The sequence below is a fragment of the Myxocyprinus asiaticus genome, chromosome 27 (assembly GCF_019703515.2).
Source record: "Myxocyprinus asiaticus isolate MX2 ecotype Aquarium Trade chromosome 27, UBuf_Myxa_2, whole genome shotgun sequence".
Taxonomy (NCBI): Eukaryota; Metazoa; Chordata; class Actinopteri; order Cypriniformes; family Catostomidae; genus Myxocyprinus; species Myxocyprinus asiaticus.
The window spans coordinates 35,787,349-35,814,303 of NC_059370.1; the positions used below are offsets into that span (position 1 = coordinate 35,787,349).

Sequence of the window (26,955 nt, forward strand, 5' to 3'; positions counted from 1 at the left end):
ACATACACCTTCAAGGTGGAGGGGGACAGCCTCTCCTGCAGGAAGGAAAGCACTGATCTGACTGCGCATCTCTGGGGGTCTTCGCTTCGGGAAGAACACCACTTAGCGAACAGACGCCACTTCAAGGCATACAGGCACCTCGTAGAGGGAGCCCTAGCCTGAGTGATCATGTCTACCACTGCGGGTGGTAGGACACTTAGGTCTTCCACATCCCGTCCAGGGGCCAGACATGGAGATTCCAGAGGTCTGGTCATGGGTGCCAGATGGTGCCCTGTCCCTGAGAAAGAAGGTCCTTCCTCAGAGGAATTCGCCGGGGGGGGTTGTCGCAAGGAGCATGAGATCCGAGAACCACATCTGAGTGGGCCAGTAGGGTGCTACTAGGATGATCTGCTCCACGTCCTCCCTGACCTTGCACAGGGTCTGTATGCTACCGATGCTGTGTTGTCCATCCGGACCAACTCGTGCTTGCCCTGGATCAACGGCTGAAACCGCCGCAGTGCGAGCAGTACTGCCAACAACTCTAGGCAGTTGATTTGCCAACGCAGCCGCGGGCCAATCCGGAGCTGGCGGCTCTGTGCCCGCTGCATATGGCGCCCCAGCCCGTCTTAGAGGTGTCTGTTGTAACCACGACGCACCTGGAGACCTGCTCTAGGGGAACCCCTGCCCGTAGAAATGCAAGGTCAGTCCAAGGGCTGAAGAGGTGGCAACAAATCGGCGTGATGGCCACGTGATGTGTCCCGTGGCGCCATGCCCATCTTGGGACTTGAGTCTAAAGCCAGTGCTGAAGCGGTCTCATATGCATCAACCCGAGCACCGCTGAGGATGCCATATGCCCCAAGAGCCTCTGAAAAAGTTTCAGTGGAACCGCTGTTCTCCGTCTGAATGCCTTCAGACAGTTCAGCACCAACTGTGCGTGCTCGTTCGTGAGGCGCGCTGTCATTGAGACTGAGCCCAACTCCAAACCGAGAAAAGAGATGCTCTGAACCGGGGAGAGCTTGCTCTTTTCCCAGTTAACCCGAAGCCCCAGTCGGCTGAGGTGCCAGAGCACGAGGTCCTGTGTGCGCACAGCTACTCTCGAGAGTGAGCTAGGATTAGCCAGTCATCAAGATAGTTGAAGATGCGGACGCCCACTTCCCTTAGTGGGGCAAAGGCAGCCTCTGTGACCTTCGTGAAGATGCGAGGGGACAGGGACAGTCCGAAGGGGAGGACCCTGTACTGGTATGCCTAGCCTTCGAAGGCAAACCGCAGGAAGGGTCTGTGTTGAGGTAAGACTGAGACGTGAAAGTATGCGTCCTTCAGGTCTACCACCACAAACCAATCTTGATGCCAGATGCTCGCTAGAATATGTTTTTGCATCAGCATCTTGAACGGGAGTCTGTGCAAAGCCCGGTTCAGTACTCGCAGGTCAAGGATTGGTCGCAACCCACCGCCTTTCTTCGGTACAATGAAGTAAGGGCTTTAGAACCCTTTCTTCATCTCAGCTGGAGGGACAGGCTCTATCGCGCCCTTGCGCAGAAGGGTAGCAATCCCGCATGCAAGGTAATGGCATTCTCGCCCTTCACCGAGGCGGGCGGGTGCCTGGCAAACTGAATCGCTTAGCCGAGTCGGACGGTTCGGGTCAGCCACCGTGACGGGTTGGAAAGCGTGAGCCATGCATTCAAACTCCGGGCGAGGGGGACAAAGGGAATGATCACATCGGACGTACCGGCGGGTGGGGCCTCATGGCGGGTCGGAGCTCGAGGTGCCACGTCGAGGGGATTCGAGCCCCGTGGCCGTGCCGAGTCCAGGGACATCAAAGCATTTACCTGGCTCCTGCCACCCACCATAAGATTGGCCGAGGAAGGGGGAGGTGGAGTCTTGTCCCCGTAGTCCACCGGACCCAATCCCATGTGGGCGTGTTTGTGCCACAGCTGGGCACACAGGGGCGGGGGGACAGCCGCTGGAGCACCATACCAGCAAAGATGGGACAGTGGACGATGGTCATGATGACGGCTGTGCGCACTGAACATGTGACCTAGGGAACAAGAAAACTGCTCTTTTGTTGAATATTTGGGTACCGCAGCCTCTTGGACATGCAGTGAAATTAAATGAAAACAAAACAAAAGATTCTCCTCCTGGCCCTCCACCAGGGGATGGAGTGGTCTGCTCACCAGCTCCGGAGAAGCGGGTCTCCTTGCCCCTGGGTCGCCCGTCTCAGGGATGCTTCGAAGCCTTCCTCGGGTTCTTGGCGGCCGGCCGTGAGACAGGTGGCGTCTGTGTCCTGCGCTGGGCTCCACGCCGGGGCTGGGCCACATGGGCGGGCTGCAGGCAGAGCCGGTGTTGTAGTTGCAGGAGGACGCCCTTTGGTGACAAGCAGACGGGGTGCGGGGTCTTGAGCCGCGCCGAGGCAGGATGTGTTGTATGGCCTCCGTCTGCTACTTCACCGCCGAGAACTGCTGGGCAAAGTCCTTGACAGTGTTTCCGAATAGGCCAACCTGGGAGATGGGGGCGTCAAGGAACCGTGCCTTGTCAGCCTCGTGCATCTCAACCAAGTTGAGCCAAAGGTGGCGTTCCTGGACCACAAGGGTGGACATTGCGTGCCCGAGACACCACGCTGTGACCTTCGTCGCCCGGAGAGCAAGGTCAGGTGCCGAACATAGTTCCTGCATAAATCCTGGGTCAGAACTACCCTCGTGCAGTTCTTTTAGTGCCTTGGATTGGTGTACTTGCAGGAGAGCCATGGTGTACAGGGCAGAGGCAGCTTGTCCAGCGGCACCGTAGGCTCTAGCCATCAGGGATGACGTAAACCTACAGGCCCTGGACGAGAGTTTCGGGCGCCCATGCCAGGTGGCGGTGCACTGCGGACACAAGTGCACCGCGTGTGCCTTATCCACCTGGGGGATCACTGAATACCCCCTGGCCGATCCGCCATCGAGGGTAATGAGAGTGGGGGACCTGAAAGACCGGGACCGGGCAGTAAAAGGTGCCTCCCATGATATTGTCAGCTCCTCATGCACTTCCGGGAAGAAAGGAACGGGGTCCCAGGAACCAATCGTCGATCTGTGAGGGTTCAAGGGAGAGCGGAGGGCCCGGGAAAGCATGTCCATCATTTCCACGTCGGCCTGGGACTGGGCGACCATTCCCGAAGGAGGAAGCCCAGTCAAAGCCTCTGCGTCTGACTGGACGAGCCCGCTCTCCAATGCTGCACTCAATAACTCATCTTCTTCCCGGGCTCCGAACGAGATGTCGAACTCACCCTGAAACGAGCCGACGATCTCGTCCGAGTGCCCAACCGGGCGTGCTGGGGAATGGGAGGTCCATGGGGGATACCCGGCGGAGGTAGTCCCACTGAGGTCCCCAAATCGCCCCCAGTGATAACCGACACGGCCTCATACCCGTAGGTAGAAGGACCGAGGCAGGGAGCTGCTGGGGTGGCTTGCTTTCTTACGAATGCAAGCTGCGACCGCAACGTTGCCATGGTCATGTTCTTGCAGTGAGGACAAGACCCATCCATGAACGATGTCTCCGCATGGGCAGCACCCAGACACGTAAGACTGCGATCGTGGCCATCAGAAGCGGAGAGATATCGACCGCAACCAGGAATAACACACAGACGGAAAGGCATCTTTAAAAAGACGTTCCGTGTGTGCCACTCTTTTAGAAAGAAAATATACTCTTTTTAGAATATACTCTTTTAGTTGTTTCTGCCGAAGCACCCAGGGGCATTCTCTGCACTCCATGGGTGCAGAGGGGGAGAAGCAGCTGAAATGCACCGTAGAATCCAGCAAATGAGGTGAATGAACTTTGTGGATGAATTCAGCTTCAATGAACAGAATCGCTCGGCTCCGAAGAGAAAATCTGAATGAGTGGTTGCATACCAGCTCCTTTTATACCCGTATGTCCGGGGGAGTGGCATGCAAATTCCACTCGCCAATTCTCATTGGCCTTTTTTCAAAAAAGCAGAGGTGTTTGGGGGTCCCAAGAGTGGCCTCTAGTGTCACTACATTGACACAACGTCGAGTGAGTGACAGATAGGGAACAGTGCCACTTTTTCAGCCATCTTGGTTCCAGAAGTATTTTTTCCATCTGGTTTTTATAAAATCCATAAGCCATGAACCATACCAACCTCATCTGAGGTGAATCACAACATTACAAACTTTCATTAGAAGCAAAAAAGTATTTGAAAATCTGACAAAAAGACAAAGATACAAGACTGTGTACCTAACATCTTTAATGAGGGAATTAGCTACAAAACCATTGCAAATGACAAAATCAAATGTAAAACTATGGGGAAATATGAAATTATTGATTTAAATTTGTTGATTATAAGTATGTGAACAATATATTCTATTCTATTGCGAAATATTCAGATATACTGCAAGTAGTAGTTTGAGAGTATAGAAAATGAAATTTCCTTTTAAATGAAGATGAAATAACGTCGACTGATGCCTTCAACAGAAGCATATACCATCGATTAACAACTTTGGAGTGCACGGTAGGCCTGTCTTCAAAGGTTTATACGTTTTTGTTAAAAATCTACTCCCCACATTGAGAAAATTAATGGGATTTTTACTTCTGGAACCAGACTGTCACATTTTAGAGCAGTACAGTGATGCAATCAAATGGTAATTCAATGATATTTGTCATATACTATGGTACTGAATGATTATCATTATGATGTGCCATGGTTCATGTACGAAAAACATAGTAATTATTTTTTGTTAGTGTTTTCCCTGCAACTACTCTTTGAATACTTGACCAGTAATAGACCAAAGGAAAAGTTGTAAATGAGCCTTATAATGGCACTCCAGAGGGGCAATGGAGTGAAGAGCAGATATAACTCTGTGAATCTTGAGTCTCCATTATGAATTCAGGATCCTGTCTTTTCCCATAACCTTAGCAGTACATACTTATTCCATGCCATCAAAGCAACTAGGATTTAATGGAAATTTCTCATCTTGAAATTCATCTAATTTACACCAGCCCTGATAGCATCATGCATGGAAGGCTTAAGGCCATGTATTTTCTTCAGGGTGGATGAAATAAAAAGGTAATTTTCTGCACACACACACACAAAAAGAAAAAATCTTACAAAATCTGCTGTAGGATGTTCTTAGCACATTGTATTGCTATCTCCAATGTCCCCAGCCCCATAATCATCCTCCCCCCATCTTTAATTTAGCAGACAACTTGCTTTGCTATGACTGTCCTCACACCAGAGGCACCTCCTAACACTGTAGCATCAGCCTCAGGACAGATCACTACCTTTGCAGCCCTGCTGGCCTGGACAAATTGATTCGGTAATATCTTTATGACAAAATACCATTTGTTGCTACTGGAATGTTGGCTAAATAATACATAAATAATAAGGTCAACTGTAGAATTGTGGGAATATGGGGCTTTTCTTTTGAGATGGATACTATGAATGTGACAGAGAATGTTTTGAGAAAATCCCTCCCTGATGGTTGGATCTATGGTATATACTGGTAATGTGACACCTGAGATTAGAGGAAAGATTATGAAGTCCCATCTCACCTCAGAGCCTCATCAGCCCATGACAAGCAGAGTCCTGTAATGGTAGGGTGTACACACTGAGTGTGACAAGACCATCTTTGAGTGAACTTACAAATTCCGTTAAGAAATGTTCTGGGTTCAATACAAGTTAAGCTCTATTAACAGCATCTGTGTCATGCATGCAGAATAGGAAGTGCCTTTGTTATGGATTGATTAAGTCTATGGGGCAAGGCATTCCAGAGGGTTTAAAGCAGAAATGTGAAGTTGGAATTTTGGTTAAAGCACTTACACTGTAACCCTAACCCTAACTTTATAGCTACAATGGCACACGTTGTTGAATGTAAGACTTCATATACAGTAAGTCTTACAGTATATTAATTCTTACATTCAACAATGTATGCCATTGTAGCAATAAAGTTTTAGCAGTTGGATTACTGTTCTGGGCAAATTAACTTATGCTAGTAATGTAATTCCAAACAATAACAATACTTTGAATTTTTGGATAGTTACGTCACATCCCTTTCTGATATCCTTGTATGTATTGTGCAAGAGTTACCAGGTTAAGCAGCTTTACATGGTCATGACAGAAGTCAATATATAAATCATGATTACACGTTAAGTCACCATGCAACATTTTAATACATAATGTTTCAATTTTGTTGCTATACTTTCAAAACAGTGTGTATTTATATGTTTATTCTGGTTCAATGCCTTGCTCCATAGACTTCCATTCACTGGTGTAGCCACAGGTGGGCCTAGGTGGACTGGTGTCACCCGTTGACATTCAGGCCCACACAATCATTGTCTAATGCCCCTATTCCACTATCAGCCAAAAGCTTACTGGCCTCGAAACCTTGAACCGCTAACATTGGGCTGAATAATGTCAACAACTAAGGTTTCAAAACAACAGCCACTCAAAAAACAAAACTAGATCGCGCTCATCATAATGAAGCTATTTACACTGTGGTCACCTGATGCAACGAAGATACGCACGTTCTGTGAATGGGCATTCCATATCGTGTAGCAGCACCTCCAACCATTTTATTTTCCCATTTGATTTTATTTGTAACAAATGTCATTGATGTCATGTGAATTGATTACTATGAATTATATTAATTAGACTTATAAATTATAAATGCATAAAAACATGATATATTTAAAGAACTTCTAACCTGTTCATCAAAATCAAATAAAGTTGACGTAAGATGCTAAATTAAATAACTTTGAATGTTAAAATGCTCTCAAAACTCCTTAAAGTCTAAACCTCATCCACTTTAGTTTTTAAGATAAAATAATATAATTACAAATATCATATGAATGAATTGAAATGCGCTGTATTTTATTAGTTATATCTTCTATTCGTTGCATCAAAAGCAGCATGTGACGGCATAATTAAGCTACTCTGAATCATGATAAGAGAAAAAAAGTATTTTCTTTCCTTTTTTTTTTTTTTTTTTTTTTTACAGTAAATCATCAGAGTCATAGTAATAATACCTATATCCATAATTTTTATCTGTTATATTCATCTGTCCAAAGACATGCCAACAAACTGTGCTAGGAATCTATCTCTGAGAGTCCGACAAATTTGTTCCCATAGCCCTCACATAAAGCAGGTTTTGCTGACAATGCTACAACCACAATCTCCCAGTGGACAGCTTGTTGTGATCTTTACTCCTCTGGTTGCCTCACTAGACTTCCTTTTAGTAGACTCTTCGACTTCCTGTTGCTGACTGTGCTGTCCTGTGGTGTTGACAGGAATAATGGTTCCATGAAATGGTTTGTACCTTTTGCAGCGGTCACAGTATATTGGCACTTGTCCCTGATTAGTTGTTTTAGCACTCTGCAACCTATTGTTGGCACAATATATATGTATCTACAAAACTATTTTTCAATTATTTGAGCATAAATTTTAAGAACAAGATGTTTTTTAAGATGATGAGAAACAAATGCAGTCAAGTGTTCAGTCCTGTAAATGGTAGTGTATATATTCACAACTATAAGTTTTACAATGCGCATACTGACAAAGCCATTTTAAAGTGCCCCATGTCATGCCCATTAAATCAACAGGTACAGTTCTGCTTGCACTCAAGGAACCAACATGATTTGTATTTATGTACCAGGCTCTTAAGAGGATCTTTCTTGCATGATGGTTTGAATGTAAAACAATATAAAAGACGTAAATCATTGATGGAGGTGATTATAAGCTAAATGTTTTCCATCACCAGTGAGATATAGGAGAGTATCTGGGATAAGAACACATATTCATAGCATCCAAACAAATCTTTAAAGCTCCAGAGTTGACAGAAGACCTAGACACAGCTTAACTTACCGAATGGCACAAAATGATGCACCTCTTTTCTGTCCATTGTTATCCTGTTCCTCTGATGTATTTTCTGTGCAGATCAACCCATCATGGTTTAAAAATTAAAGTCTACTGTCTGTTCCACAACTCTACCTTCTTAACCACCACACCTCAGCACACACTTGAGCCTGAGTCTTTACAAACTTCACTCCACATGAAGGAGAGGCGGGTTGCTCTGCCTCTGGGTCCCGGTGCCTATCAATGACATCAAACCAGACAAAACTGATACCCAGCACAACTGACCCAATGAGATTTTATTTCTCATTTGTGCTATTACCACAGACATAAAATACTTTACTACATTGTTACATGTAAGATTGCTGTTCGTATTGTACAATTGTAGGAAAAGGTAAGGGTTTAAAGAGTATAAAGAATTGTTTGGGTTGTGTTTTACAGTAAGTGTATTTCAGTAAACACAATAAATCAGACAGGTCCAGACAAATGAGGAAATTTACAAATTGGGCCCAGTGCCTCGAGGATATTTAAAAACTTATAACAAATAATAACAAAACTACATTAAAACAATTTCTTCCACTGAGAAGAGATACATTTCTGAGCTGATATTAATATGAATAATGCTGAATATGTGGAGGCAAAGTGGAATGATAATTAACATTTGCAGTTGAGTTCATGCAACCAGTCCATTGACAAATTAACCCGGCATCAATTCAGTAATAACTCTAATCTGCTCAATTTGACAAATTTACACAAAGCACCTCTTGGATAACAGAAGAATGTCAACTTTAAAATACTCACAGTGAGGTGTGTGTGAGAGAGAATTGAAGATTTACAAAGTTTTTAAAATGTGATCTTTCGCTCTTTTTCAGTGCAGTATATGCCTAAAACACTAACAGTGCTTCTTTTGGGAATTACTCAGTGTTTTGAACAAATCTTTTAAGTGAATGAATCATTCAATCATTGTTTCAGTTGTGAACGTGATACGTGAATGACTGTTTTTCAACTTAGTTTTTTAACGAATCTGTTAAATCAATGATTCATGACTCACTCATTATACATTACACACAACTGTCACCTACTGGCATAAAGCTGCAATCTGCTGAATGAATAATGAATGCATCAGTGAACGATCTCTTTGGTGAGCGGATTTAAAAAAGCTGGAGTCAGTGGGATGAATCAAAATCCCGGTAATCTGAGGGCACATCTCACAGGTTAAAAACCCCTGGTTTAAAATACTAAGGCACTAATATTATATATATATATATATATATATATATATATATATGGTCCACTGTACTCTTCAACCTATAAATGATTGTAGCTCATTATTGCTATAGTTTTTCAGCATATTGCTATATTGCCACAGTACAATTCAGCAACATAGTCTGACAAAAACAGATAATATCAAACCAGCAAAGGGTTGTTTTGACTGGCCAATGTCAATAACTTTTTGATATTATATTTTGAGTCAAGGACAGAAAGTTCACAGCTTATTGAATCAGAACATACTGAATTAAGGGCTTAATTTCACAAATGAAATTTTCCTATTCATATGAACAATGTGTTCAATGCTGCAGTGCATAGTATGAAACTGTATACCTTTTCTTAACCAAATAATAAATATACAGTATAACTGCTAAGGCAAAATCTGACTGTGCTCCCTCCCTTTTCATGCTTTCATGGGTGTCAAGGAATTCCTTTGGAATAAAATAATCATTTAAGGCATACCTGCTAATTATTTTTGCAGAGGTCAGATGCCTTATAAACCTTTATTTTCTTGTCTACACATTACATCAAAGATGTGTACTCACAAAACACCTCTGGCGCTCTGTTAAATGTTTGTTCGAGAAGACTGAATGCTGCAAAAATCTTGCCAGAGAAACACGCCTTGTGGTTGTAAAAGTTCTTGGTGGGCATATTAATTATGGTACAAGGCTTATACAGTGAGCACTTCTCCTGAACCATCACACTGAGTTATGCCTCTGGCTGCTGCCAGGAGGCAACAAAAAGCACAGACAGGAAAAGCATTGTGGAGTGGACAGAATTCATGATCATAGAGGACAACTCGGCCACACAGCATTTCAAGACAAATATCAAGAATTGGGTCACATGATTAAAATAACAGGGTTACAAGAATGTAGATGCATCATTAAGTTTGGGCAAATGCATACTTTTTGCTTACATATCACACAGCAAATATAGCACTTACAATATTTTGAATATAGGGGAGACCGGAGCTAGTTCTCACAATTTTTACTTTAGGGGTACAGTAGGTTGTACAGTAGGTTCATTTTTGAAGTGGTTTTCTGTATATGCAAATACCTTAAAGTCTTGGCCACCAAAAACATTTCCACCATTATTTTTCAGAAATTTAAGATTCAAGTTGATCTGATCTGATCTGAGTGGGGCATGTTATCACTATATAGGGCAAGTTGTCAAAATGACACTATTATAGTCATTTAAACCCTATTATAGGCTTTGCACAAACAAATGTGAAACACAAAACCATTAAACTGTAAAATCTACAGTACAGAAATACCAAACCATCGAGTTGGCCAACAAATATTGCAACTGAAAATTGCATCAATTTATAACATTTGAAACATGTGACAACACACTGCCACAATAAAAATTTGATAACTTGCACTGACCTGACAATTATTAAAAATCCTGAGAAAAATTGTTCAACATCTCGGTTAAAATCTACCTTCATTATAGCTGACCTTTGTCTGAATGTATACCCAGTGTGGTTTTGTGTTCACTTGTTTACCCAACAGTTAAAGTAAAAATATTATGACACTGGAATTTCAGTAAGGAAAAGTAAGGACAGGCTTCATGAAAAAGTGGTCTAATTTTAAATGGGTGCTGAACTAGGTGTTTGAAATCAACATAAAAACTACTTCTTGAAAAATTATTTAAGGAATAACTGACAATGGACCATTGAATTATTGAAAATTATACCACAGGTCTGTTGAATGCTTGATTCTGATTGGTTGACGGACATTCTAATGTATGCAATTATATTTCAAGTTAACGCACAGCTATGAAATAGTTCCAGGTCTTGAACGCATAACGTTTCCATATCACTTCACCAAATTATTTCAGTTATTTCAAAGAGCCATACAGGCTACCACAACAAAATAATCAATTAAAACAGAGACATTGGTTATGTACATCAGATAAGAATGACAAACAATGTCTATACCGCCTGTGTATTTGACGGTGCTAAACCAAATACTTCAGATGTGGCGTTAGACTTCAAAATCACTACCTTATTACTCCAGTAAGTGCTCTAGAAAAGCAGCGCAAGACTCGCTATCCTCCGTTGCTAGTTCTAAAGTGACATTTTTGAACTAGCATCGAAAGCTAGGACTGTATCAAAGCAAGACACTGAATCCATGGCAGAAGAAAGTAGTTCCACTCACAAGAGCGAGTTGGCCAACAAATATTGCAACTGAAAATTGCATCAATTTATAACATTTGAAACATGTGACAACACACTGCCACAATAAAAATTTGATAACTTGCACTGACCTGACAATTATTAAAAATCCTGAGAAAAATTGTTCAACATCTCGGTTAAAATCTACCTTCATTATAGCTGACCTTTGTCTGAATGTATACCCAGTGTGGTTTTGTGTTCACTTGTTTACCCAACAGTTAAAGTAAAAATATTATGACACTGGAATTTCAGTAAGGAAAAGTAAGGACAGGCTTCATGAAAAAGTGGTCTAATTTTAAATGGGTGCTGAACTAGGTGTTTGAAATCAACATAAAATCTACTTCTTGAAAAAACACATACTTTTTGACTTATAGTTACTGAGATTACCCTTGTGACAACATCCATGTGTGACAACAAGCCCCGGTCTATTTACAGTATTTCGGACAAACACACAGCTCGTATGTAATTACAGGCTTGTGTTTCTGCTTGTGTGGACAAAGTCCCACAATTTTTCAGTGGTTTTTGTGAATGTCAACAGTGCCCTCTACTGTTGTAAGAGAATTTCATCGTGTCTCTAATTTACAAACCACATTTTAAACTAATTTAGTTATAATCTACATGCCTGCATGCCAGTCTCTTCAGTTTTGTGTGGGTTGAAATACTTATCTAAGATGCTATGGGGAAAAGACAGCTCAGGGATAGATAGCTATAGCTATTGCAGAACACACTCAATGTCCTTTTAGGAAGGATTCACTTCTTGGGTTTTGCTTTTGGAGAGTTACAAATATACAGCATTTAAATTGGCTACAGTGGAAAACTCATCAGACATAAAGGACATTTATTATGCATTGGATGTCATCCACGCTTAGGTGACACTTACAGAAACTCCATGGTTAAATATTAAGTAAGCGCTTGCAAATGGCTTAACAATGACTTTTTAGAACATCCTGACATAAAAAATATATAAATAAATAAACTTTTTATGAATGAATGAATGAATAAAAAAAGGGGAACACAAGCAAAGTATATATATATATATATATATATATATATCACACGCATTTAAATTTCATAACAAAATTCCATCAAATTGAATTGTTTAATGTTTAACCAAATTAAATTAATAACACTTAAAATATATAAATATTTTTACTTTATTTTATTAAAGATTTCTCAGTACAGTTTGATGGTTCAACTGATGTCATCTCATCATCTTAATCTCATTAAAGACAAATGATAATTAGCATGAATCAAATACAGAAATATATGACTGTGGAAAGTAAGTATTTCAGTCTTAAATAAATAAATAAATAAATAAATAAAAAATCCACACAGAAAGGTTCATTTTACAAGCTCTGCAGTAAACCATTCAAAATGAGCAGGAGAGACCTGAACAGCAAATCACTCAACTCAGTTAGTCTCCAGGAACATTGAGGAAACTTGCCAAACCATACAGAGACTGAGGACAAAATCATGGAACACTGACTTTCAACAACAAATAAAGGCCTCTATACATACAGTACATCTCAGAATATCCTGTTTTTGAATTAACATCCAAGTGTAATGACAAAAAAAAAAAAAAAAAAAAAAAAAATGATAGTGAGTTGTTTTTAATATTATTATTTTATTTTATTTTTTAATTTTTTTTATGGACTAGGCTTTTTCACACTAAGGAAACTTAGGAAACACAAACATCCACTTCCGCAAGACAGAGAAAGTTTTCTGAAATTTGTTTGCACTACAGAAGTATCTGCCTCAAGCTTTAAAAAAGTTAAAAGATTTGTTCTCATACCTTCAGCAAAATGGTTCACAATCGCTTCTGCCATCTCATCTCAAATCTCCTTTTTGAAATGGCTCAGTCAGTTAGTCATGCATGGACTCAGGTGTAAGGAGCAGTCTTATAGCTGGGCAGAGTGACCACATTTTAATAGTTGGCTGCCAGATTCTAGTTGAATCATCAGAGGTGAAGAAATAGCACGTCAGACAGGATGAGGGCAGTGCTGCATTGCCATTATGTAATCTGAACAATATTAATGATATAGACATGACAAAACCCACACATACTGTAAAGAAATTAAGACCTTTAAATATAACATCACCTGAATGTGAAATTAAAGGGAAAATTATTTAAGGAATAACTGACAATGGACCATTGAATTATTGAAAATTATACCACAGGTCTGTTGAATGCTTCATTCTGATTGGTTGACGGACATTCTAATGTGTGCAATTATATTTCAAGTTAATGCACAGCTATAAAGTAGTTCCAGTTCTTGAACGCATAACGTTTCCATATCACTTCACCAAATTATTTCAGTTATTTCAAAGAGCCCTACAGGCTACAACAAAAAAATAAAATAATAATAATTAAAACAAAGACATTGGTTGAATACATCAGATAAGAATGACAAACAATGTCTATAATATCCTAAATTTATTTCAATCTTGATTGAAAAGCATCCTTGGGCTCCCTCTCTTTCTCTTTTTCTCTCTCTCTATCTCTCTCTTTCACATTACCACCTCTGGTGTGCATTATTTTTCAATAATTTAACAGGCCAGAGTCAATTATTCTTTACATATACACAATATATATATATATATATATATATATATATATATATATATATATATATATATATATATATATATATATATATATATATATATATATATATCACACACACACTGATCAGCATTAAAACCACTGACAGGTGAAGTGAATAACATTGATTATATCGTTACAATGGCACCTGTCAAGGGGTGGGATATATTAGGCAGCAAGTGAACAGTCAGTTCTTGAATTTCATGTGTTAGAAGCAGGAAATATGGGCAAGTGTGAGGATCTGAGCGACTTTGACAATGGCCAAATTGTGATGGCTAGATGACTGGGTCAGAGCCTCTCCAAAACGGCAGGTCTTGTCGGGTGTTCCCGGTATGCAGTGGTTAGTACCTACCAAAAGTTGTCCAAGGAAGGACAACTGGTGAACAGGCGACAGGGTCATGGGCACCCAAGGCTCATTGACGCGCGTGGGGAGTGAAGGCTAGCTGTCTGGTCCGATCCAACAGAAGAGCTACTGTAGCACAATTTGCTGAAAAACTTAATGCTGTCGATGTTAGAAAGGTGTCAGAACACACAGTGCATCGTAGCTTGCTACATATGGGGCTGCATAGTCGCAGACTGGTCAGAGTGCCCATACTGACCCTTGTCCACTGCCGAAAGCACCTACAATGTGAGCTTTTTATGGCAGTTTTGGATCAGTGGCTTCTTCCTTGCTGAGCAGCCTTTCAGGTTATGTCGATATAGGACTTGTTTTACTATGGATATAGATACATTTCTACCTGTTTTTTCCAGCATCTTCACAAGGTCCTTTGCTGTGGTTCTGGGATTGATTTGCAATTTTTGCACCAAATTACGGTCATCTCTAGGAGACTGCGTCTCCTTTCTGAGCGGTATGATGGCTGCTTGGTCCCATGGTGTTTATACTTGCGTACTATTGTTTGTACAGATAAATGTGGTACCTTCAGGCGTTTGGAAATTGCACCCAAGGATGAACCAGACTTGTGGAGGTCCACTTTTTTTTTTTTTTTTTTTTTTTTTTCTGAGGTCTTGGCTGATTTCTTTTGATTTTGCCATGATGTCAAGCAAAGAGGCACTGAGTTTGAAGGTAGGCCTTAAAATACATCCACAGGTACACCTCCAATTCAGTACACCTCCTATCAGAAGCTAATTGGCTAATTGTCTAAAGGCTTGACATCATTTTCTCCAAGCTGCTTAAAGGCACAGTTAACTTAGTGTATGTAAACTTCTGACTCACTGGAATTGTGTTATAGTCAATTAAAAATGAAACAATCTGTCTGTAAACAATTGTTGGAAAAATTACTCGTGTCATGCACAAAGTAGATGTCAAATCATAATTCAAATCTCTTAAAAAACATACTAAACGATGTTTTATTGAAAATGTAAAAATGCAGAAAGTTTTTTGTGAGGGTTAGGTTTAGGGGTAGGGTTAGGGTTAGGGGATAAAATCTATAGATTGTACAGTATAAAAATCATTATGTCTATGGAGAGTCCTCATAATGATAGCTGCACCAACATGTGTGTGAGTTTGTGTGTGTGTGTGTGTGTGTGTGAGTGTGTGAGTGTGTGTGTAAATACCTTAAACATTTCTTCAGTATTTCACTGCATTCTCATGGTGTTGGCCCCTTTGGCCCCCACAAAGGCCAGCAACTGAAGTCCTGTACTGTTCTCCATCAGCTGCTTTGAATTATTTTTAGGTCTGTCATCCCCTCACACTGCCAGTATTACACATCCCAGCCCATGGTGCAGGGTGCAGTATATAAACGAATAACAGCCTAGGGAGAGGAGAGGAGATGAATAGGAGACACATCAAGCCATATCATAACGAGGATTGAAAGGCACTGGGCACAAGGTATGTATGATCTAATTCAGTAGAATTGAACTGGTTTTGCTTCAGGACCTAGATTTTACTTTGGACATCAAATGGCAACCCAACACAGCACCAAAATTGTTTATCATACAAAACTAATCAAATTGTCCTAATAATCAAATGCTGAAATGTATTATGACCACAAACTGCATAGAACCAACAATATGCAACATTTTTAACATGACATAGACTGAATATTAAACGAACAATTTATAAATTCATAAACAACAGAAGTGTGGTTTACCTGCAAACCTTTTTACTCCTTACAATTTTATTTAAACTTGAAAAGTACTCACTACATTTTTGCAGATCATTTTCTTTCACCTTACTGGACTGAAGCCACCTTTTCACTGCATCCAACAAACGGCAGATGACAGACCAGAGGTCAGTCATTTTAAATGAAGTGTTGCATGGCAGCTGTGTGGAGTTCTGACCATCTGCAGAGGCGGAATTTTGGATCTGATTTGAGATTCGGATACGTTTAAATATTTGTGCAACTAGAACGTATGTAACTGCCCGTCTGAATGTGATGTATTCATTCAAAACTACAAGCACGAAGTGAGAAACACTGATTGTTTTTGTACTAAATTGTATTCTTCTAAATTGTACTTATACATGTGTCGACTTGCGTGCTCTTCAGGACTCGTGTCCCGGTCCTTTGTATCGCATATGCAACACTCTATCAGTTGAGCTACCGTGCAATTTGATCATGCTTAAACAAGCTTGTAAATATAGTTGGTTATGTAATGCAAACGTTAAAATTAGTCATACGCTATAGTAAAAGTGTTTATATGTCATTAGATAGCATTGTGTGAGGAACAGAGCGAAAAGTGTTTATGAACTAATAATCTGCAGTTGTACTCGTGATTTGAGTAAAACGGGATAAAAGTCGTTGTTGTTTTAGCACTCTAGAGTTAATTTCACCAGGAAATTGGTGTGTTGCATACAACAGGCCACATAAAAAGAATTTTGCAAAAATTTGACCAGGTCCCGAATGCCACTGGGAGAGAAATATGACAGTCGTCAGAGACAGTAAAAAAGCGACTTAACAAACCGATCGAATTTAACAAAATCCTCTCTCACACAATCTCCTTTTTATTTAATTCTTAATTCTTTAATTCTTTTCTTTTCTTTTTTTTAATACTTAAGTACAATTTAATATGAATACTTTTTTACTTTCACTCAAGTATGTTTTTGGCTAGATTCTTGGACTTTTAATTGAGTAAAATTTTCACTCAGTATCCATACTTCCACCTAATTATAATTTCTGAGTACTTTTTACATCCCTGCTTATATTTAATATAGTCTGGGTCATATTTTAATTTATCTTACCTTGTCTTGATTATGGTTTTGGGGGATGAGGATTCAGGGTTATTTTGGAAACTGACCATGTTGACATCAGCTTCATTTGGCTAATGTCTTCCAAATGACATAATGATTACCATGGTTTTTAAAAGCTGATTTATTACTTTTGCCATTATAAATATGTACTTTTATTTGTTAAGTTGCATTTTATAATTTGTGATAAGCATTGTTTTTTTTTTTGTTTGTTTTTTTTTTTATTATTCCTGCTGTTTATGACCAGAACAGACCTACTAGTTGAGAACCACTGTTCTAAGGCATTCCATTTATACTTTTTACGTATACAATAAGCAGATGCTTTTATGAAAAGTGACTTACAAATGAGTAAAAACACAAGCAATTATCATAAATGCGCCAAAAATATTAGCAGTGTCGCAATACAGAATTACAAGGCACATATCACATAAAAGGCAACTGCATATCATTCATGTCAGTTCTTTATATATATATATTTTTATTATGTTTCTGTAAGGGCATGTACATTATTAATATTGCACACAAGACATGCTCTACAGTATATTAAACAGAAATCTCTGATCACCAGTATTTCTCCATGATGTGTTTGCCTCATCGTTTGGTTTAGTATAGTATGCATTTGATTTCTGTATCTCAATTTGCATGTGCTTTACATGCATGTGTCTCTTACTCTAATTCTTGGAAACAATAATTCTGAATTAATGTATTCACAGAAATGTGTTCATTTTTGAGTTTGTTTGTTTATTTCAGTTGTGCCTAAAATTTATTTCTAAAAAAAGTGAGATGGAGATATAAAAAATCTCAAAGTGCCTTCATGAAAAAACATGATGACCACAGTGCTGTGATTCTCATAACAAGAGCATAATAACACAGGTATACATCTCTAAAAGGAAGACAGTCAGAGAAGCATCTGTGTGTGTACTATTGGTAGGAGGACATGGGTTTTACCATTATAATATTCTTAGGGATTTCTTGGCTACTTGCTTGGTTGTCTGTTTCTTAATCTTTGAAAATATCACCAGTAAATTTAATTTAAAGTGATATTTCACCCAAAAATTAAATTTCTCTCATCATTTACTCACCCTCATGCCATCCCAGATGTGTATGACTTTATTTCTTCTGCAGAAAACAAATTATGATTTTTAGAAGAATATTTCAGCTCTGGAGGTCCATACAATGCAAGTGAATAGGTGCCACAATTTTGTTGCAAAAAAAAAATCACATAAATCAGCATAAAAGTAATCTATAACACTCCAGTGGTTAAATCAATGTCTTCAGAAGCAATGTGATAGGTGTGGGTGAGAAACAGATAAATATTTAAGATCTTTTTTGCCAGAAACTATTCTCTCTGCCCAGTAGGGGGCAATATGCATGAACAATGTGATTCACCAAAAACACAAGAAGAAGAATGTGAAAGTTAAAGTTGAGATTGACTGAGCAGAGAGGAGAATTTACAGTAAAAAAAAAAAAAAAAAAAAAAGACTTAAATATTGACCTGTTTCTCACCCACACCAGTCATTTCAATTCTGAAGACATTGATTTAACCACTGGAGTCTTATGGATGCTGATTTATGTGATTTTTGGAGCTTCAAAGTTTTAGTACCCATTCACTTTTATTGTATAGGCCAACAGAGCTGAGACATTTTTCTAAAACTCTTCATTTGAGTTCAACAGTTGAACAAAAGTCATACACATCTGGGATAGCATGAGGGTGAGTAAATTATGAGAATGATGAATGTTTGGGTGAACTATTCTTTTAAACTAGACATTTCCATTTTCTAAAGAAAATATGAGCGATGTTTGCCTGTGCAAAACTTACTGTCACAATGAGTGTTGTAGGTGGTTGCCAGGGTGTTGCCAAGCTGTTGCTAATGTGATCTGAGTGGTCGTTAGCTTGTTTATATGCAGATGCTAGTTTGTTCTGGGCTGTTGCTAGGGCATTACTATGTGGTTGCTAGGGTGTTCTAGTAGGTAAAGGAGTTGCTCACCAACGTTTGATTATTAGGGTTAAAGGTTTGTTCACAAATTCACTGCTAATAAACCATACACACTCAAACTCATTGTGAAAATCTGTTCTAATGTTATTATGAAGAGATTTCATCATAATTCAGTTGTTCTTGTTCTACAGCTGTATTCAAAATGTCTGTCATGCCTCAACACCACCAGCAGCACTGATATCCACTGTTACAAAATGAACAACAACAACTCTGAGGTGTCAGGGAAGCTTTCAGTTTACACTCTGACCACAGGGCCAATGCTGGGCTGTGAGCAACAAAGTAAACATGATTGCAAAGAAGCTAAAAAGATGACTCTATCAAAGCAAGGACATGCTGAGGATATCCCAAAGGATGACTTTGTGAATGTAGTCCTACATAAAGAGTGGACATTAAAGATTGGCAGATCATCAATCACTGATGTCAACAGAGGTACATGTAAAATGACAGAAAGACCTGAAGTTTTAATCAATGCAAAAGAGCCAGTCAAGAGCTCTGTGTTTGAAAAGTGGGAAATGATGGATAGAGATGGACAGAGGACATTGGCCCAATGCCAGCTGTCTGAAGATAGTAAAAAGTCATGTACTTTTAGACTAATGAAGAAGACCACAATGAAGAAAGAGGAAGAACCAAGGAAAGACTTGAAGATGCCCTCCACTCACTCAGGAAAACTAAGAGACAGCAGAGACAATAAGAGCACATTAAATGAGCCCAGTTCCAGAAGAATACTTCCAAAAGACCTCATCCCCAACCCTGAAGTCTTCAGCAAGGTTGATGCACAAGCAATCAATGTAGGAAGAGAGGTGAGTGAGGACAGAGAGATCAGATGTCCCGTGTTTGTTTTTGAATGAGCCTGTGGTTTGATATGTGTTTATTTGGATTTGAAGTTAGGAAGCAAGGAGATCTTCTCGGTAACAGCAATCACACAGGCTATTACAGATGGGGTAAGCAGTGATTTGGAGAAACTGCGTGCTATCTGGATCTGGCTTTGCCACAACATCGGTCAGTCTTTCTTTTAAACACGCATACACAAGCACAAAATGAAATGTATCTTCCATTCCAGCAATCAAGGGTTTGATTGTGTGTTTGTTTCACATTGAACTAAAGGGCTGCTTGCCTTTTTATAATCAAGCCCCTTTCTCTGATGTAACTTGAGCCATCTATATGATGCCATGACAGCATTGCATTAGCATGGTTACAATTCATTAACAAATGCTGTTAATTTATCTTAACTTGCATTGAACCCAGAATGCTCCTTTAATGCTCCCATTTCAGACATACAGTACATGATCTCTCCCCACTCAAATGTTCCAAAAGATCCAATGATACTGTGATAGACTGAGTAATATAACTTATATTCCGGTATGCATTTAGGTTTGTCTGTAAGAATCAGTTGCCACAGAATCATGAATCATTGTGTTATGAACTTTTTTTACCTGAACAAACTAAAATTTGTTTATTGGGTAAAACAAATTAATAAATAATGTCACATCAAAACCACAGACATGTTTAGTTTTAACCAATCATTGACTAGTTGAGTTCTCCTAAGTCAAGAATTACAGGGATGTGCACAAACAATGGAAGTTAACTAATGCATGAAAAAAAAAAAAACTAGATTTTGGGTGTCTGTATTGTTAGAGGCAGAGCTTAAAAAGTTAACGGCCCATAACCAACTGTGTTTTAAGATCAAGATCAAGCTTTAAGATCAGGGATTTGTATAATTTTGAAGCTTTACAGACAGATAAAACTAGGCCAAAATCACTTTTAACTGTGGTTACCATTAATAGATAATAGTTTTTTCTGTTATCTGCAGAGTATGATGTGACGGGATATCTGGGCCTAACTGAGAAGATCTGCTGTCCTGAGCAGGTCATTGTGACTGGACGAGGTGTGTGCTGTGGCTACTCCAGCGTCTGCTTACAAATGTGCAGGTAATCCAAATAATCCATACAGAAAAGACTGGTAAATATAAATATAGCTATACATGTATAAGTCTATACCAGAGCATGATGAAAACTACAGAATTAAACATCTGGTAAGACTGTACTACAACAACATGGCACATACAAATTTAATGACGTGGTTACCTAATCATGTTATCTGTTCAGGGAAGCTGGTATTGAGTGCAGAGAGGTGTCAGGCCATGGTAAAGGCATTGGTTATCAGCAGGGTCAGAGTTACCAGAACACTAAATCCAGCCACATGTGGAATGCAGTGTGTCTGGAAGGACACTGGTACCTGTTGGATGCCTGTTGGGGAGCTGGGAGGGTGGACCTAGACAACAGAGCATTCATAAAAAGGTGAGAGTGGATTTACAAACAAAGAACAGAATCTAACAGAAAAACAGACAGCACAATTTTTATAAATGATGATATTGCATTTTTCAAACTGAATTAAAAAATGTACTGACTAGAATTAGCTCCTATGTCCATAAAGTATTTAATATGTTGTACATGCAATACCAGTACATGCATTAAATGTGCATTTGAATATTAAATGAATAGTGCATATAAATTATATACCACAAACAATTATATAGACTTTTTGCATATATTTTCTTGGCAAATACAAGTAGTCTTATATAAGCAATATTTAATAGGCAGATGCTATTTGCACCCTAGTGCAAATAATGGTATATGTTATTTACACCCCAGTGCAAATAGTGGCAGATATTATTTGCACCCCAACCCTGGTGCAAATAATGGTAGATACGGTACTAATTGCACCCTGGTGCAATACTATTTTCACCCTTATTTAAATACTAACATAAAGTATTTGGTCATCAGTGCAGTGTATTTATTGTGTTTATTTAGATCCTACACAAGCTACGCCGAGCCACAGGAACGAGTGCGATTGACAGACCCCACCTCCAGATCAAACCCTTCTCTGCACTCCTCGACATTCACTGTGACCAAATCACTGCGATGAAATCAGCATTTATATGAATTTGTATCTATTATTTTAAGTAGTATTAAAGGAAATATAAAGAGTGGAAACAGGAAATCGGATGGGAAAAAGAGTGTGACAAAAGGCGGATTTGAACCGAGGTCGCTAGAACAACAATGCACATTCACACCATTTGTACACCCCACGCCACTGCAACGACATCTATTGTTAAGTTTGACATATATTCCTGTGGTTTCACCAGACTATTGGGGTGCAAACAGCTGCACTGTGTGGCAGATGCTATTTACACCAGGGTGCAAATAGTCACTCCGTATTTAGAACATACATAACATGCATAAAGTAAAAAGCTGATACAGTTTCATTCAATGCAACTCAGGTCTATAGTTATATACTTTATGACACAAAATGCATTGACCATGTACAGTATTTTAAACACTACAAATCTATAGTTTATCGACTTCTGCGGGAATAAAATTGACCTGTGCTTTACCTTACGGCAATGTTCCTTTTCTGGTTTCACAGATATGAAGAATTCTACTTCCTGACCGACCCTGAGAACTTCATCAACTCTCACTTTCCTGATGAGGAGGAGTGGCAGCTTTTGGAGAGCCCCATTCAGTTGGAGGAGTTTGAGAAGAGAGTGCTGAAAACGTCTGATTTTTACAGATTAAATTTAACCCTAATCTATCCAAAACACTTCCTGTTAGTTACAGGTAAACCTTGTTCTGTATTTCTCATTTAATCTGTTTTGAAATCAGAATCAGATTGAGCTTTATTGCCAAGTATGCTTACGCATACAAGGAATTTGTCTTAAAATAAAAAGCAAATAGAAAATTGTCTTATTTTGTATTTCTATATATACTTATATTTTCTATTCGCTTTTTATTTTTATTCTATTTTTTTATTATCTCTGCTTGTTGTTGTATTGTTTGTGCACTGGAAGCTTCTGTCAACAAGACAAATTTCTAAATAACTGATAATGAGGTGAATCTCACAAAGAACACATCATATTTTACCCCAAATTAAAAGGAAAAAAAACATAAGAAATTGTATTTTATTTAGAAAATAGCCAATTTTTAGGACCTTTAAGGTTTTAGCATTGTGAAATTAAAATGAAAGAGCTCAACCCCACCCCCATCCCCCCACCCAATTCTCATGAGAACATGACCCAGACATGCTCTTAACAGGCTTTGTGCAATTCACCCAATAAGATAAAAATGAGACAAAAAAGATAACTTGTTTTTGTCTTAGAAGATTCTGGGTCAGTTGAGTTATGTAGAAAGAATTGTACAATTTAGGTGCAACCAAAATGGAAAAACAACCATTCTGTAGATGCTGCTGAACAAATTCTACAACTCTTTTTAAAACCAGCAAAAATAATTTTTTTATTGATGTAGTTTATTGACAACTTTACCTTCTATATGTTCACAGAGAATGATGAGGCGACAGTATTGATGGGTTTCCCTCAGCCAGTGGACTTCACCTATCAAATTTCCCAGCGTAGCGGCAGTGAACAACAGCAGCTGAGCAACTCCACTGGACTCATGTCAACCACCCAAAGCACCATGAAATTACGCCTGATGCCCCTAAACTCTGGCACATATGATATCATGGTCTTTGCCTGCCCTGGAAACACCTCCAGAACATTCAGCTGGGTTTGTTCCTTCCAGCTGAAATGCCTAGCACCAAAAATCTCTGAAGAGCTGCCAGAGAATCCCTACCTCACCTGGGGTCTGCAGCAAGACGCTATGAGTGTAGGACTCAAGCCTTGCAAATATGGAAATGATATCATTTTGCTAGAGTCTGGATCCTTTGAATTGCATTTAAAGACTACCAGACCACTTATGATGTTGTGTGAACTAAGCCATAAGGACCTGGATAAGACTTTAGCTGAGAAATGCTTGGCCATTCAGACTGAGCCAGACCAACTCACATGCAACATCCTTTGCCCTTACCTTGGTTACTACAGACTTTCTGTGTTTGTTAGGGAATGGGAAAATGCAGCAGACAGCTTCCAGAATGCCGGCAACTTTCTTCTCCACTGTACAGGTTGTCCTGTCAACCTAAATGAGCTTTTCCCCCATGGCCTCATTAGTTCCTGTGGTCCTGGAACCAGGGCCCTGGAGGCGGGCCTCACCAGATTCAGCCATGCAGAGGCTCTTGTTTATACACAGCAGGGAAAGTGCAACATCACCTTTCAGAACCATCAAGATCTAGATCTCCATGGTGTTTTAACTAAAGAAAAGTACAATCAACCAGAGAATCCTCTTTTGAACCATGTTTTCTTCACCTACAATGGGAGCAATGTCACCGTGAGCATCTCCCTTCCTGAGTGTGGAGTCTACAAGTTAGGCCTCTATGGAAAGACTTCCTTCAAGCAAGAATTCAGCTTGCTGTGTGATTATATCTTAAAGAACACCTCCATGAATAAGTGGTCCCCATTTCCATGCACATACAAAGCCTGGAAAAAGGGTAGTGTGCTGTTTGAACCTCGCACGGGAATGCTAGAGCCATTTTCCTGGGTGAGATTTCGTCTGCGTGTCCCAGGGACACGAAAAGTGAGTGTGCAAGGAGAGCAGAGAGTAGATCTTCAGCTCAGTAAGAGCAGAGTGTGGGAAGGCGAGGTGTTCACAGGTAGAGGGCCACAGCTCAAGCTTGCTGCCAGCCAAAGTGAGACCTCCAATGAAATGGCCATCCTGTTGTCCTTCAGTGTGCTGGATCCAAAAAATCAGATATGAGACAAATTGAGCAATGTGAATAATTAAGCAATGACGTGCGAACGGCTGTGCTATATAGAGATATTCAGTCATGTCATCTATTTTAAGGTAACCCAGAAGACTACTGCTGCATTCCATTCAACTCTGAAAAAGGGAATTTCCAACTTCCTACTTGGAAAATTACAATAGAACACCACTTGAAGTCAAACTTCCAACTTGGAAAGAAATCCTCAACTCAGATTTTGCCGAGATGCAGGTGCATGATGTTAGACAAACATGTCGGTACCCAGAGAGATGTACAAAGTTTATAAAAAACATTTAATTTTAGGCAAATAAAAAAATCAATGTGTAAAATTCCTATATTACATGACAATAAAACTTGTTTAGTCAACGTTTGCAGAGACAGGTGTGTAAAACATGGTAAACTATACTCTCTCTGGTAACAATTAACACCTGCTAAGGCAAGCTAACTGGACCACTGCAGGTTTGTTTCCTTCTAGTCATTGGAGATACCAAGTCAGAATACCCCTTGAATGGAGCACAGCATAATTTGCCACTGGAATTTGCTATTTCTTTGTAGAACAGCTGTTTTGCATTTATGAATACAATAAGGTCTGTGGTAAACATTGCTTGAAGAGACGTTCACGTTTTGTTCTACAACATAAACTTAACCCAGTAAAAAATGACATACCTCAAACTTGAATTTTGAAGCGGCTGTGTTTTTAAAAAATTAAGTTGCTATCAAGTTGTTACTTGAGGAATACAACAGTCGTCTGATTGGTCAAGCATGCAGACTCATATGATTTGTGGTAGTTGTAGTAATTATTTAGCAACTTATTAGCAACATACAATTTTAAACACAACGGCTTCAAAATGCACACTAGAGGTAAGACCATGTGTAATTTATGCTGGAGAACAAAACATGAGAGACTCTTCAACTAATATTAACCACAAACCTTGCTTTACTCATATCCATTTTAGGACTACAAACTTTACAGGCTAGGCTCAAAACTTAAATAATCACAAGGCTTTTCCTTCATGGTTCTTAATACACTCTTCCTAAGAATAGGGCCATATCTCAGATTAATTAAACACATGAACTTAAATGCAACTCGTGAACTTGTCTGCCTGTGGTGTGATGAAAAGGTCATAGCTTGAGCTGGTGCATAGAATCCACTCTCTCCTTGTTCTTTGTTTAGCTTTGGCATTAGCCTGATTTGTAGACAGTGACACTTTGTCGCTAGTCACTGCAAAACTGTACTGATCTGTGAGGTCATTGTGTGTTGATTTTGAGGTAGTTCGATCTAACGTAATAATTTATATATATATATATATATATATTGTGTTGCGAATGAGAATGCCTGAAATGATCACATATTTTTGGAGGCATAAATACTTTTTGAATAATTTAAATAAGTCAAAGGATAGTATTTGTAGTAAAAAAAATAAAAAAATAAAAAAAACCTTCCTATAAAGAATAACCAAAGACCATGAACACCTCCTAAAACACTGTTAGGTGGAAATTTATTTGTTTTTGCTGCCTCAAACACAAAAGACATTCATTTGAAATATGCATGTACTGACATTGTAGCTCCAAGATGTACTCTAGATTGTACTAAAAATATTGCAGTACATATTGTATTTCTATCACTATCACTATAGCCCCAGGAGGCCGTTCACCCAAAGTGTGAGATATGAGATAATAACCATAAATAAATAAATAAAACTTTTCTTACCATTTAATTTCATGCAAATGTTGTTGCCTTGTCAATATTCAATATACTGTAGAAAATATTTTATTTTCTATCATCATCCACAATAACCACAAAATATACAAAATAATATTGCTCTTTTATTATTGTGGGGACATTAAACCTCTCCTCTTTTACATGAACTCAAAACTTTCCTAATCTTAGTTTGCACCTATCCCAAAAGAGATAAGCATCAGAAGAGAGGCATGAAAGGCATTGAAGGAAAATAACTGACAGCATGTTGTGAAACTGTAAGTTAAGACAGAGATGCTGGATGAGAGTGGGCTGTTTTAACGTTATCCAAGCAAAGCACACAATTTGGCTTTCATTTGCAGCCAATGGGCACTGATAAAGAAACCCCATTGATCAAAGTAATGCTGGTATAAAACTGAAAGGTTGTGTGGTTGCATTTTACAAACTGTCAGATATTTCCAAGAGTTCAAATATAACAAAACATCTATGACTCTTTCATATGTCTTCTTATAAACAAAACATTTTGCTTTTTGTGATTGCTTTGGTGGGAACATAACTCAAAGTGATCAACA

The 26,955-nt window shown here is 39.2% G+C and overlaps 2 protein-coding genes across 3 annotated transcripts in view; one reads left to right on the forward strand and one right to left on the reverse strand.

Annotated features, from left to right (window-relative positions):
* LOC127418357 (solute carrier family 4 member 11-like) overlaps window positions 1-7,963 on the reverse strand; it is a 32,264-nt gene extending 24,301 nt beyond the window's left edge. The window contains exon 1 of the mRNA XM_051658950.1: window positions 7,823-7,963. Coding sequence (XP_051514910.1) covers window positions 7,823-7,859 — 37 coding nt within the window. The 5' untranslated portion in view covers window positions 7,860-7,963. The remainder of the gene's footprint in view (window positions 1-7,822) is intronic.
* A 7,654-nt stretch (window positions 7,964-15,617) lies between these two features.
* LOC127418354 (kyphoscoliosis peptidase-like) lies at window positions 15,618-26,407 on the forward strand. 2 transcript variants are annotated; one of them, XM_051658946.1, is made up of 8 exons: window positions 15,618-15,685; window positions 16,013-16,087; window positions 19,170-19,838; window positions 19,923-20,037; window positions 20,849-20,966; window positions 21,144-21,335; window positions 22,465-22,655; window positions 23,374-26,407. In XM_051658946.1, the coding sequence occupies exons 3-8, from the start codon at window positions 19,233-19,235 to the stop codon at window positions 24,678-24,680; spliced, it is 2,529 nt and encodes an 842-aa protein (XP_051514906.1). In that variant the 5' UTR covers window positions 15,618-15,685; window positions 16,013-16,087; window positions 19,170-19,232; the 3' UTR covers window positions 24,681-26,407. The 2 variants fall into 2 exon arrangements, with proteins under 2 accessions (XP_051514906.1, XP_051514907.1); XM_051658947.1 differs by lacking the exon at window positions 16,013-16,087 and having other exon boundaries at window positions 15,633-15,685.
* Window positions 26,408-26,955: the final 548 nt, after the last annotated feature.

Coding starts and splice junctions, on each gene's coding strand:
- LOC127418354 (XM_051658946.1), top strand. CDS start 19,233: ATGAACAACAACAACTCTGAGGTGTCAGGGAAGCTTTCAGTTTACACT. Junction 20,038..20,848: donor CTGGCTTTGCCACAACATCG/GTCAGTCTTTCT, acceptor TGTTATCTGCAG/AGTATGATGTGACGGGATAT. Junction 20,967..21,143: donor GTCTGCTTACAAATGTGCAG/GTAATCCAAATA, acceptor TTATCTGTTCAG/GGAAGCTGGTATTGAGTGCA.